Here is a 12631-nt window from a genome sequence, read left to right as displayed (position 1 = left end):
TGCTACACCACCAGATCACGTAGATAGACAAGAGTACATAAACTAGAATTGTGATTTCAGTACGATTAAATACATTTCAAATCAGAGACTATAAATGATACCTGGGCATTTTATCCCAATATTTTCTTGAGCATGTTATGTAGTTAGTCATTGGAGATGACTTATCGACTCCGAGTAATGAAAAATTACCCAACTACACAATTAACAGAACTTTTGCCAAGATCGAAAGTTTTAGTCCGCCATATGTGTTGATAGCTGCCAATAGAGAATTCTAGATATCAATAATATACCCAGCAAATCATATTTGGCATTACTGGAAATGCGACTTTACCAACGATGCATTGTCGCTGCATTTTTCTATTCGATAAATGCTATTCTCATTATACTTTCCTTGAAAAGTGAAAGACTTTGGCAATTTTATGTAGAGCCGATTGGACTTTTTGGATGCTTTGTGATGTTGGGTTCAATAGCTTCAGATTTTTTAACACCATCACTATCTCAAATATCTAGGGATATCCTGCATGTCTCTGACAGAGTTTCTGGATTCACCCTACTGGCAATGGGTAATGCCATTCCCGATATTACCGGAACATACCAAGCTATGAACGCAGGTGCCATTACTTTAGCCATTGGTGAATTATTGGGTGGTATATTCTTCCTATTAACTGTGGTATTGGGTTCTATGGCTTTAATCAAAACAATCGAGTTAAAACCAATGGACAGATTGAGTTGTAACTTGGAGAGTTTAGCGGAACCCTTAAGTGTGGATGAATCTGGGTCAGTAGCTTACAATCGACAACTCTTCGTTCAAGACATGTCGATCTTTGCTGGACTAATTCTGTTGTCGATTTATTTCCTTTGTGATGGTACCCTCATGCTTTGGGAATGTGCAGTAATGGTACTGGCCTACTGTGCGTATGCAACTTTCTTAGTGTTTGACCACAAACGTGATAATTTGCTCCCTTCAAGTCCAGTAGTGTCTGCCCAACGTGAAAACTCAGATGCGATGGCTGATATTACTACCATTGTAAGTAATGTTGAAGTACCTGAAATATCTCGCCGTGGGAACATTCATATGTTCAATGAAGGTATTAGGGAGAGGAGGGCTAATATCAGAAGAAGGATTCGTCAGTATTTGCGAGTCAATTATAATAGATGGATTAGAATCAGGCTTAGAGACTTTTTAGACATTTGGGAAAACGAAACTTTATTGAAGAACCAACAAGTTGCTGCCGCTGATATCTGTTCAGATATAGAGAGTGAATTTGATCAAGATACCATTCCGCCGCTGGTGGCTAGGCGAAGGGCTTCGTCTTGGCAAGAAGGTGATATCTCTGCAGATTTACCTGTAATATCCCATCCTCCACCAGAAACTCAATCATCAGAGGGAAGTGTGCATTATTCAGGGCCCCAAGAAAATGATCAACTGTTGTCGGTTCCACAGAAGAGACCTGTATGTTCTAAATCTTTGAGTTGCGACCACCTGCCTGATCTAAGACCGCTTTACTATACGTTGACACCGGTGGGTCAATCTGACGAGCAACATGTTGTTGTCATGGAATCACAGGCCGTGGAAGGTTCTCCTAAAACTTTTAAATCTTGGCTTCAAAGGTTCAAGCTCTATGGTTATTTAACGGATGCCAATGCCTTTGTCCCCACTTCAGAATTCATATTACTACTGTTTACTACACCACTCACCATCTGGTTAACTATACTGGTTCCAGTGATGCCTCAAGATAAACAAGATAAACCGCACCATATTCTCGATGTGATCAGATTTTCATTGGTTCCGGCAATTTCCTCTCTTCTGCTGGCGGAAGAGTGTCCTTTGTCGGTGCTTTTACTGTGTTCCATTCTTTTTATCATTCTATCCTTTAGATGGTATAAAGGTATTATCAACTGGAATATAAACTTGCGAGCAATCGCAGGCTTTGTTTTATCATTGAGTGCAACATCCTTTAATGTGCATCTCGTAGTAAACATCCTGATGAAATGGGGAGAGAAATTTAACATTTCCAATACCATTCTAGGCCTAACAGTTTTTGCCTGGGGTAATTCTTTCGGTGATTTAGTTTCAAACATTGTTTTTATGGAAATTGGTGTACTAGACATTGCTCTTGGCGCCTGCTTCGGTAGTCCGCTGTTGTATTTTCTGCTAGGTATTGGTGTCGATGGTATTATACTAATGTTAGGAAGTCATAAGGGTTGTGAAAAATCTCTCATAAAATGTGGTATTGATTTCCAAGTGGATTCACATCTCAGTCTAAGCGCCATTGGTGTTTTGGTATCATTCATCATCCTGGGGATTGTGGTACCGATAAACGGTTGGCGTATTGACAAGAAGATCAGTATAACACTGCTGGTCCTCTACATCTTCATTACTGGACTTAATATATACATAGAAGTTATTTAGAAAAAGAGGGACGTTTCAAAAGGAAAAACGTTTGTTGTAATAATATCGTAAATTGTCGGTTGTTATTGGAATAAATCTTCTAAGTGGTCAATATCTTCAGGCAAATAGGATTGACAGAACTGCTGTAAATGAGGTAATATTTCACTTTTTGTAGGACGTTCACGAGCTTTAGTCCACACTTGGTTTGAGATGCATCTTCTTCTTTCCAAATAAGATCTATTGGGGTCTAGATAGATTAGTCGACTGTAGAGTGACCAGAATCTGCCGTCTTTTAAATAGTAATCCCAATTGTTTTTTATCAAATGCTGGAAAATTCTATCTTCAATGGAGGATGTGTTATCCATTTTTTGCAGTTGTAATAAGGCAGATAACAACAAGAATTGCCCTTCTCTTGCTTGACAATGGTCCAAACGTCTACTGATAATGTCTAATACATCGCCTGATTGAGGCTTGATAAAAAGTTGGAAATGGACATAGTCCCAAAATAATTCAAAATCATCGGTTTCTTCAATATGGTTTGAGTATGCAGTTTCAACATGGTCAATGATCCATTGTAATTGGTCGAATTCGTTTAAACTGCACAAGATAGTGTACAAAAATTTGAGCAGTTTACTTTTTTTCAGTGATAATGAGATTCCCTTAGTCAAAACTTGTTTAGCGGTTAACAAATCCTCTTTCCAATCCACGAGCCAGCGTGCATATTGGATCCAAACGATGTCGTAGTGCGCCAATGGTAAGAGAGCTCTTTGGAAATTTAAATGGGTTAAGTCATCAATTTTCAAATTCACTGTATATTCCAAATATTTTTGCCAAAGTTCTAGTTCATGGGTAGGTATAAGAGTTTCTGGAGACACATAGTAGCGCGTCTGTATCTTGGACTCGTAGAGTGAGTAAATCTCGAGAACTTGGTACTGGATGACCAAATACAATTCACGAGTGAATTTCCTCAATAGTTTCTTGGCCTCTTGCAATCGAGGACCTTTCCTGCCACCTGTATCGATGTCAATCTTCAATTTTTTAATAAGATCTTCTTTGGGTGCCAGTTTCTTCAACTGAGATAGATCTTGTATATCATCCACGCATCGAAGCCAGACTGCGTAGAAATGGCTAAAGGAGTACAACGGTATCTCTAATGTTTTCCTTAGTATGGAGAAGAACCTCTGTTGCTGGTTACTTCTTAATTTGACTTGTTCCAAATACATCTGCCAAAATTCACCTGCAAAGAAATGCATACCGATATGGTCTTCTGCCAATTCGTATTTCTCTAACAATTGCTTGCTTTTTGGTACAACTTCATTGCAAATCTTGAGGTAAGATGTCCATAGCAGTAAAGATTTGTTATTGAATACCGCCAATCCATGTTGGAATATTCTATGCATTTTGTTCAAATGGCCCAACCTATATTCTAATAGGGCATAATCCACATAGTAATTCTCTAAGTAGGGGAACTGGCAAAGAAAAGATTGGTAAGTGGATATTAACAATTGGTAGAGTCTTGTATCGATATTCTTATTTAATGGAGATGCTACAGTCGTTAAATGATTTAAAAGTCTCTCCCACCCTTCAAGACTCTTGGGGAATCTTGCCACTTCTAGAGTTAATTCTGAGAATGCAGGATCACTTACAACTCTACTAAACCGATCCATGACAGACAAATGCTTTCAGAGAACGGCTTCCATGTGGTGGTAGTATTAGTGCTAGCGATGCTTTACTAGTAGCCCATCTACTACTACAGCTACCACTGTTAAGAACGGTCGGGTAACAAAATAAATTATCATCTATTTACAACGTGAATAATTCACGTATGGTCTCTATCAATACATTTACTGGTCAATCTTATCAAGATTGATTTCTTCTAGAATCTTTCTAGCACCATTTGAAATCATTTTTTCCGCTAGCAACTTACCACACTCGATTGAATCACGTATTACATCGTTTATAGCCAATTCTTGGTTCAATTCTACTGCTTGTTTTCCATCCACACTAACGACTATACCACGTAGGTGCAGGTATCCCGTTGTTTCATCGTAGCGGGATCCCACACCAATAGGTACTGAGCAACCACCTTCCAAGGATCTCATCAATTGACGTTCCGCAAGACAACACACAGTTGTATTCTTATGACAGACAGCATCCAGTATCTTCTTCATCTCTTTATCTTGTGCACGAATTTCAATACCCAATGCACCTTGACCCACTGCGTGGTACATTACCGAACTGTCAAATGTATTAGTAATCCTATATCCTAATCCTAACCTTTTCATACCTGCGGATGCCAAGATGATACACTGATAATCGTTCTGAGGATCGTCTAATTTTCTTATTCTAGTGTGCAAGTTGCCTCTAATGCTTTCAAAACGTAGATGTGGGTATTTTCTCTTCAGTTGTGCTGAGCGTCTCACTGAGGATGTACCGACGACACTACCTGCAGGTAGGGTGTCTAAATTCTTGTGAGGAGACCCTTGTGGCATGACAAGACAATCAGATGGATCTACTCTTTCAGTGATACCGCCCAATTCAAAACCATCAGGCAATGTTGTAGGCATATCCTTCAAGGAATGAACAATAATGTCTAGTTTACGGTTATCATCTTCATCATAAAGTAAATCTTCCAGTTCCTTAGTCCATAATGCTTTACCGCCAAATGAATACAATGGTTTGGACTGTTGTTGATCACCCAATGTTTGTAGGGCAAATACTGAGCATGTAATATCGGGGAATTTCTGCTCAATCAAATGCTTGACAAGTTCAGATTGAACAATGGCCAACTGGGATTGTCTACCACCAATACGAATACGCCTAGACATGCTTAAAGCTACCTTCTATTTAGTTCCTTTTTTTTTTTTTTTCCTGTATTTGTATTTGTATTTGTAGTTGAAAAAAAATTTCATTTTTTCCTCTCTAACCGATTCTTACGTTATACACATTCGAATTAATTTGTAATTCTATAAAAATTCGTAGTTATTAAGATCTTTAGATTGTCGTTTCTCTTAATAAATAAATAAATAAGTTCTGGACTACTTGTTTTACTGTGTACCTAATTTTCTCATAACCCAACCTTCAAGACCACCACTAACAATGATCTCTTGCAGGTTCTTACCCAGTTCACCAACCTGTTGCTCGAGGATAACTGGACCTTCTGGTGAACCTTCGGTGACCACAACTTTCTTATGAGCTACATCCCATGTTAAAAATATGTTTGTACGTCTAGTGGGCTTAGCTGCTTCGCTAGAGTACTTTTCACGTAGTAATGAGATTAGTTCTGGAATTTCGAGTGTCAATAGAGCATTGTTAATGGAGTTTCTAAAGAAAATGTTACCAAAAGATCCGCTTACCACTAGCGGAATTCCCTTAGCCAATAAAGCGGTAGCAGCTTGTTCACGGGATGAACCAGTACCGAAATTGTACCCACTTACAAGGATATCTCCTGGTTTGGCAATGTCTCCAAATGCAGAATCGTAGTTTTCCATACAGACCTTGGCCATCGTCTCACGAGGTACATCATCCTGGTAGGTGTATTTACCTGGGTAGATACCGTCTGTGTTGACGTTGTCGGCGTCGCAGAAGACTAATTCACCACTAATTTTACTGGGGAAACCTTCCAGGATTTCTGTACCAGATTCGGTAGCTGCGGAAGCATTGGAATCAGCTGCTTCGGCTGCAGGTGCCTCTTCGCTCTGTGTATCAGTTGAGGCCTTGATACCACTAAATTTGGCATCAGGTTGACCGATAACTTCGGCTGGAGATGCTATGTGACCAGTTACGGCAGATGCCGCCACGACTGCAGGTGATGCTAGATATGCTAACGCTTCTCTTGATCCCATACGACCTTTGAAGTTACGGTTAGTTGCACTGATACCAACTTCGCCGGGTTCTAACAGACCTGTACCGAGACCAATACAGGGACCACAACCTGGTGGTAAAACTGTACAACCGGCACGCAACAATTTATCCCAGGCACCTGTAGCCTTAGCATCGGCTTCAACCTCTGATGAAGCTGCAGCAACGTAAAAGCTAACGCCAGGTGCTACTTTTCTGATATCGTTCAAATCACCAGTGGGGCATACCACAGCAGCGGCATCCTCTAAATCTGCGAGACGCGAATTGGTGCAAGAAACCAAATAAGCCTTGTTGACCTTGACATCGGCCAAATCTTGCACCGGAGCTGATACTTTAACACTGTTAGGACCTGACACGTAGTGCGTCAATGAATTTAAGTCCAGTACAAGCTTCTTTGCATATTGTGCGTCGTTATCGGGACGTAGCGCCGCATCATTCTGCGCCAGTTGACGTTCCAGAAGACCTAGTCGCGTACTGTTAATGCGAGGATGATCATTTGGCATCTTTGGCAGACGCTTCTCTTTATACCATTGTAGAAGGGTCTTGTCTACGGGGAAAAGACCTGACAGGGCCCCCCATTCGGTAGTCATGTTGGCAATGGTTAGACGGTGTTCCACTGAGAGAGCAGAGATATCACCTGCAAATTCAATGGCATGGTTCAAAACTTCATCGTTGTTGAAAACACCACATAGGGCTACAATGACATCTTTACCTGAAATACCATGTGGTAAGGATCCACGTAGCTCTACGCGAGCCACTGGGGGAATCTGCCACCAGGTTTGACCAGTTGCCCAGACAGCAGCTGCATCTGTACGAACCAGAGGCGTACCTAGCGCACCGACACCACCGTAAGTGTTAGAGTGAGAATCTGAGGCAACCGCCAAGGTCAGCGGGAAGGCATAACCCTCTTCGACCATGATTTGATGACCAATACCTCTACCGGCAGGGTAAAAATCGACACCTTGAGATTTGGCAAAATTTTCGATGTTCTTATATTTGGTCAGATTTTTCGCATCTTGATTTTGGATATCATGATCCAATGTATTAACGATTTGACGAGGATTGTGGATCTTTTTGGCACCAAGACCCATGAATTTCAACGCTACGGGCCATGAATTGTCGTGAGACATACAGTGTTCAGGTTGAATTGAAACATAGTCACCCATACGGACTTCCTTGCCAGAAGGAATGCCAACAGCATATTTTTGAACAATCTTCTCAGTCAAGTTCTGAGCATTTCTTCGAGGAGTGGTGTGAAAAAGTCTACTGAATCGTAGCATTTTGTGGAAGAGATAAGGCTATGGCCAGCTTAGCAGAGGTATCAAAAGTTCATAGGAGTGCCAGAAACGAGCTTTAGAATTTCCGGCTCAAATAAATACAAAGGTTGAGATGAGTATTACTTGATGTATTTTTTCACTTGAATTTTTCCTTTTCCAAATTCCGGTGGAATTTGCTATTCAGGTTCGAGAGAATTACATGTGACGCAAGGCGCTATCAAAATTTGATAGTAGTATGGCATATTACCCAATAGTAGCTATAGAGAAGGCGAATGGTACTGTAGTTGACGGAACTGAAATGAGTACACTGGTAGATAGGCGTGTGAAGATTCGTGCTGAAGAGGCTAAAGTTTACACCTGGGGTGCTACTACGGAACGTAATGTCAATTGCAGAATTCCGTGAATCATCGAAGCTTTGGACGAATATTACACCCCTTGGTATTCCTGGGGGATGTCTGCTTGAGCGTAATTTGTTTTATGCTTATGTTTGCCGGTGAGCGGTACTCCCGCCTCTGTAAAGGTGCCGCTCGTACTATGAGTCACAGTTTCAAAGACTATGGGGCGGAGGAGGAATTCCCCGAGGTCTCGCTCTGGGAAGGCTAGGTTATACAAGGATGAAAAACTCAACGCTCGAGTATTCACGAAGCCAGGTCAAAAGACTACTTTCTGTTTAGCAAGTGAACCAATCTCCTTGGTGGGCGATGGAGAGCAGCACACCCAATGATTGTGGCCCCGATTAGGGCCTTCAAGTTTATCAAAAACCAGAGGGCACGATTGCGACAAGCGGTTCAAATTGAAATGAGTGAACTTTCGAATGCGCTACATGCATATGTTTATCCGGTGCTTGTGAGCTACTCAGTGGAAGAGAAGGGTACACTATCATTTTCTCGCCCAGTTTTCATCGGTCTTCTCCATAGCTACAGAAAGAAAAAGGAAAAACATTATCTACAGACAAGAACCATAAGTCTGAGAACAGGTTCCACACTGCAATGAAAGTCAGTCAAGGGCGTACAACACCAGGAAGTCGTCACTAACCATACAGATGTATTAAAACGTCAATCATCTTCAACGAACTCTTTTCCACCCGTTTCTTCCTTCCCATTCCACACTGTAGATTGTAAATACAGTTACCAGTATTACGACGCGACTGTAAACCACCTTGATAATAATTTCTTGGCAGTTCAATGCTTTTAGCCGCCCGGACCTTTCGGAGTTTTCATCGCGCACCCCTGAGACAATTAACGCGATGTTTGCTGCTAGTGTCAAATTCTTCAAACATAACAACAACCTCTCTATTCATTTTTTTTTGCTGTGAATCCTGCAATAGTGTCTGTACCTATTAATAATCAGCGCAAACTCCGTGGACCAGCACTACTTTGCTTGAGGAAAACCACTAAAGGACCTCCTCGGCGGCAATGCGGTATACGCGTACAGTGGAAATATCGGGTGCCGTCCAAAGTGACGCGCGTAATATAATATCAACCCTCTCTCGAACATGAAAAGGTCCGTTCCAAAACGCTCTAGGCAAGCACTGACACTTCTAGCTTATCTCCCTTAGCTCCTTTGTACCAGTTGCTTTCCTCCCTTCTCCCATACACGTGATCGGTGAGCATGTTTGGGTTTTTCCCATCTAGCCTAAAAGGGAAAACCCGCTACCTCCTGCCCTTGGACTTATAAATACAAGGTGGTCTTTGCAAAATCACACTGCAACAACTCCTTTTAACAACAATATCATTGAATAGTTGGTCTATAACCAATATATTTAGTTAAGAAACAGACATTCCAGTATAATGTCGTCATATCCAAAAGGTGTTAGAGCTCAACCTCCTCAAGCTCCATCAGATTACGCGTCTACCGGCGCAACCACTGGTGGTGCCGCACCATCAGTTCCTGTTAAGGACCCAACAACTGATCTATTGCTTTGGAAAAATCCAATTGAAACCGGTAAATATTTTGGTCTGTCCTTATTGACTTTGTTGATTTTGAAAAAAGTTAACTTGATCACTTTCTTTTTGAGAGTTTTATACACTGTGATCTTTACTACCGGGGGTATTGAATTTGTCTCAAAGGTCGTCCTTGGTCAAGGTCTCGTCTCCAAATACAGTCTGAAAGAATGTCCAAACGTTGTTGGCTGTCTAAGACCACGTATTGAAGAACTGTTGAGACACTTGCCAACTTACCAAGCAAAATTGAGAACTTTGGTGTTCGCCGACGAACCAAAACAAAACATGAAGGCAGGTTTGGTTCTTTACTTCTTGCACAAATTTTTCTCCTGGTTTTCAGTCTGGACTATTGTCTTCCTAGGGGTTATCTCTGCCTTTACCTTACCCCTAGTCTACCACACCCACCAAGAAGAGATCGACGCAGCTGTTAACCACGCGTTGAAGATCGCCAGAGCTAAGAGTGCTGAATTCTCAAAGATTGCATCTGAAAAATCTAGACCATACTTGGAAAAATTGGATTGCAAATTGGGTCCAGTCTCTAAATTCGTCAAGACTCAATACGCTAACTACAACCGTGCTAGTGCTGCCCCAAAAACTACTTCCTCTGCTGCCCCACAAGCAACTACTGCTGGTCTAGCTGCTAAGGTTCCATTTGAACATAGTGCTGCTCCTACTGGTTCTGAAGAACAAGGTGCTTATGTCAGTGGTCACGCTCCATCTGCTACTACCGCTGCTTCTCGTGGTGTTCCATCTTCTCGTTCTGCCGCTGCTGGTGCTGCCGGTACTGCCGGTGCTGCCACTCATGAGGCTCACCCTTCTGAAGCTTTCTCCCAGAAACAAACTTCTAGCCCCTTGCAAGCTACTGCTCAAACTTTCTCATCTCACATCCCAACTGAAACTCCAACCGCTGGCTCTACCGGTATCAGTCACCACCATTTGAGTGATTTGAACGATGAATACAACAGTCACTTTGGTCACGATTTCTCCGTCCATGACGTTGAAGATGCCGCAAACAAGGCTTCCGATAAGACTGGTCACAAATTCCCACAGGTTCCATCTTCTAACCCATTGTCTAGTGAAGCTAATCACGACTTTTCTGTCGACCAATTGCAAAATGAATTGAGACAAAACAAGGATTCTCTAACCCAAGAGTTGAACTTCAACAAACACTAAGCAAATTAACCTCCTCCACCCCTTTTTTTTTTTTTTGTTATCATTGACTGAAGCACGGTATTAAGGAACCGTTGTCATCTTTATATTATAACTATCAAGTAAATACTAATGCTAGTATAATTCAGTATAATACATTTATACTGCAACCTCTTATTCTGCTCTACTACTTACTGTTTGAAAATAAATAAAAACATCTTTTCATTTGCTTCTCTTCTCATGTAGAGTGAATAAATATATATATATATATACCATATCATATTTTCAAGAGTATTTACAGCTCGTACTCATACTGAATGTAAATTTAAACTTTAATACCACTCGATACCTCCAAATGATCTAAGATTGGGTCAAGGACATTTGGATTCAAATGGTCGTTAGTCAAACTTAATTGTTCCTCAGTCCAAAGATTTGATTGTTCGACGAATCCAGGCTCACCGACACCAAGAATACCACCTTGAGACTCCCAATCTCTAACACGAGGCAATTGCAATTCCTTAAAGACATCATCAACTGCATTCAAAAGAATCTCTGACAAATCGTCAGTGTGACCAGGAGTTGGAGTAATACGTAACCTTTCAGTACCTCTTGAAACTGTAGGGAAGTTAATTGCTTGAACATAAATTTTGTGTTTATCCATCAACATATCCGAAGCTTGCTTCGCTAGATCAGGATTACCAACTAAAACAGGCACGATGTGAGAAGGATTGGGTATAACTGGAATTCCTAGCTCCTTCATCCCTTGCTTCACGTAACCGGTATGTAATTGTTGTAATTGTCTTAGTTCCAAATGAGAACGTTGGTATCTAATAGCTTCGGTAGCACCTGCCATCACTGAAGGTGGTAACGAGGTGGTGAAGATAAAGCCTGGGGCATATGATCTTAACCAGTCAACTAATCTCTGAGAGGCTGCCACGTATCCTCCAACAGTACCAAATGATTTACCTAAAGTTCCGGTAATCATATCAACACGGTCCATTACAGTAGAGTTACCTGGGACACTCTCAACACCAGTAACACGATGAGGTTCAAAATCGCAATGTTCGGCAACACCTGCACCATGAGGGCCGTAGAGACCAACGGCGTGAACTTCATCCAAAAATGTTAGTGCACCGTATTTCTCAGCTAAACTACAGATTTTATCGATATCAGCAACGGAACCTGCCATTGAATAGACAGATTCAAAAGCAATTAACTTGGGAGTTGATTTAGGGTACATCTGCAATAATTCTTCCAAATGGGCGTAGTTGTTATGTCTGAAGATGTGTTTTGTTGTTTGAGCATGCTTCATACCCATAATCATAGAAGCGTGGTTTAGTTCATCACTAAAGATAACCAAATCCTTGACCTTTTGTCCCAACAATGAGAGAACCGCATCGTTAGCCACATAGCAAGATGAAAAGACAAGGGCACCCTCCTTCTTGTGCAAAGCCGCAATTTCGGCTTCCAATCTTAGTGCGTGTCTGTTATGACCAGCAATGTTTCTGGTACCACCGGCACCGGCACCATACCTGTCCAAAGTCTTTTTCATAGCATCAACGACTTGTTGATTTTTGGATAATGCCAAATAGTCATTGGAGCACCATACGGTAACCTTATCCTCTTCCACGTCACGATGGGCCTTAGGAAATTCTTTAGCCAATCTGTTGATATTGTTGAAAAAACGATAAGATTTGTCAACTCTTTTCTTGTCAATTTCACTTTCGAAAAGACCGTTGTAGTCAAAAGTGGATTCCTGAGTCGCGTGATTAGCAACTACTTCATTTGCATTTCTAGCAGCTTTAGCATTACTAGCTGATGCTTCTCTGGGTGCGCCGGTAGCAGTAGCATAAGTTCTTTTCATAGCATGACCTACAATAGGACATTGACGAGCTGCTGCTGGCAAATTAGAATTATGCAAAGCTTTCAAACCTTTCGCAGAACCAGCACGCTGCATGAATGGGCACATCTTGACCGATTGACGTGCAATAGACTCCATTTTCTTTGAT

General features: G+C 41.4%; 6 protein-coding genes across 6 annotated transcripts; 2 read left to right on the top strand and 4 right to left on the bottom strand.

Annotated features, from left to right (window-relative positions):
- Window positions 1-319: 319 nt before the first annotated feature.
- YCX1 (Ycx1p) lies at window positions 320-2413 on the top strand (the record flags this gene model as incomplete). The annotated part of the gene is made up of 1 exon (XM_002494763.1): window positions 320-2413. The coding sequence occupies one exon, from the start codon at window positions 320-322 to the stop codon at window positions 2411-2413; it is 2094 nt and encodes a 697-aa protein (XP_002494808.1).
- Window positions 2414-2475: 62 nt separating this feature from the next.
- PRP42 (mRNA splicing protein PRP42) lies at window positions 2476-4059 on the bottom strand (the record flags this gene model as incomplete). The annotated part of the gene is made up of 1 exon (XM_002494762.1): window positions 2476-4059. The coding sequence occupies one exon, from the start codon at window positions 4057-4059 to the stop codon at window positions 2476-2478; it is 1584 nt and encodes a 527-aa protein (XP_002494807.1).
- A 177-nt stretch (window positions 4060-4236) lies between these two features.
- On the bottom strand, window positions 4237-5220 carry HEM3 (hydroxymethylbilane synthase; the record flags this gene model as incomplete). The annotated part of the gene is made up of 1 exon (XM_002494761.1): window positions 4237-5220. The coding sequence occupies one exon, from the start codon at window positions 5218-5220 to the stop codon at window positions 4237-4239; it is 984 nt and encodes a 327-aa protein (XP_002494806.1).
- A 219-nt stretch (window positions 5221-5439) lies between these two features.
- LYS4 (homoaconitate hydratase LYS4) lies at window positions 5440-7533 on the bottom strand (the record flags this gene model as incomplete). Its single annotated transcript, XM_002494760.1, has 1 exon — window positions 5440-7533. The coding sequence occupies one exon, from the start codon at window positions 7531-7533 to the stop codon at window positions 5440-5442; it is 2094 nt and encodes a 697-aa protein (XP_002494805.1).
- Window positions 7534-9320: 1787 nt separating this feature from the next.
- Window positions 9321-10646, top strand: ZYRO0A10054g (reticulon family protein; the record flags this gene model as incomplete). Its single annotated transcript, XM_002494759.1, has 1 exon — window positions 9321-10646. The coding sequence occupies one exon, from the start codon at window positions 9321-9323 to the stop codon at window positions 10644-10646; it is 1326 nt and encodes a 441-aa protein (XP_002494804.1).
- Window positions 10647-10947: 301 nt separating this feature from the next.
- HEM1 (5-aminolevulinate synthase) lies at window positions 10948-12621 on the bottom strand (the record flags this gene model as incomplete). The annotated part of the gene is made up of 1 exon (XM_002494758.1): window positions 10948-12621. One exon carries the CDS (start codon window positions 12619-12621, stop codon window positions 10948-10950), a length of 1674 nt encoding a protein of 557 aa, XP_002494803.1.
- Between the last annotated feature and the right edge of the window lie 10 nt (window positions 12622-12631).

The sequence above is a fragment of the Zygosaccharomyces rouxii genome, assembly GCF_000026365.1.
Source record: "Zygosaccharomyces rouxii strain CBS732 chromosome A complete sequence".
Classification (NCBI taxonomy): domain Eukaryota; kingdom Fungi; phylum Ascomycota; class Saccharomycetes; order Saccharomycetales; family Saccharomycetaceae; genus Zygosaccharomyces; species Zygosaccharomyces rouxii.
This window is presented reverse-complemented; position numbering and strand designations above follow the sequence as displayed.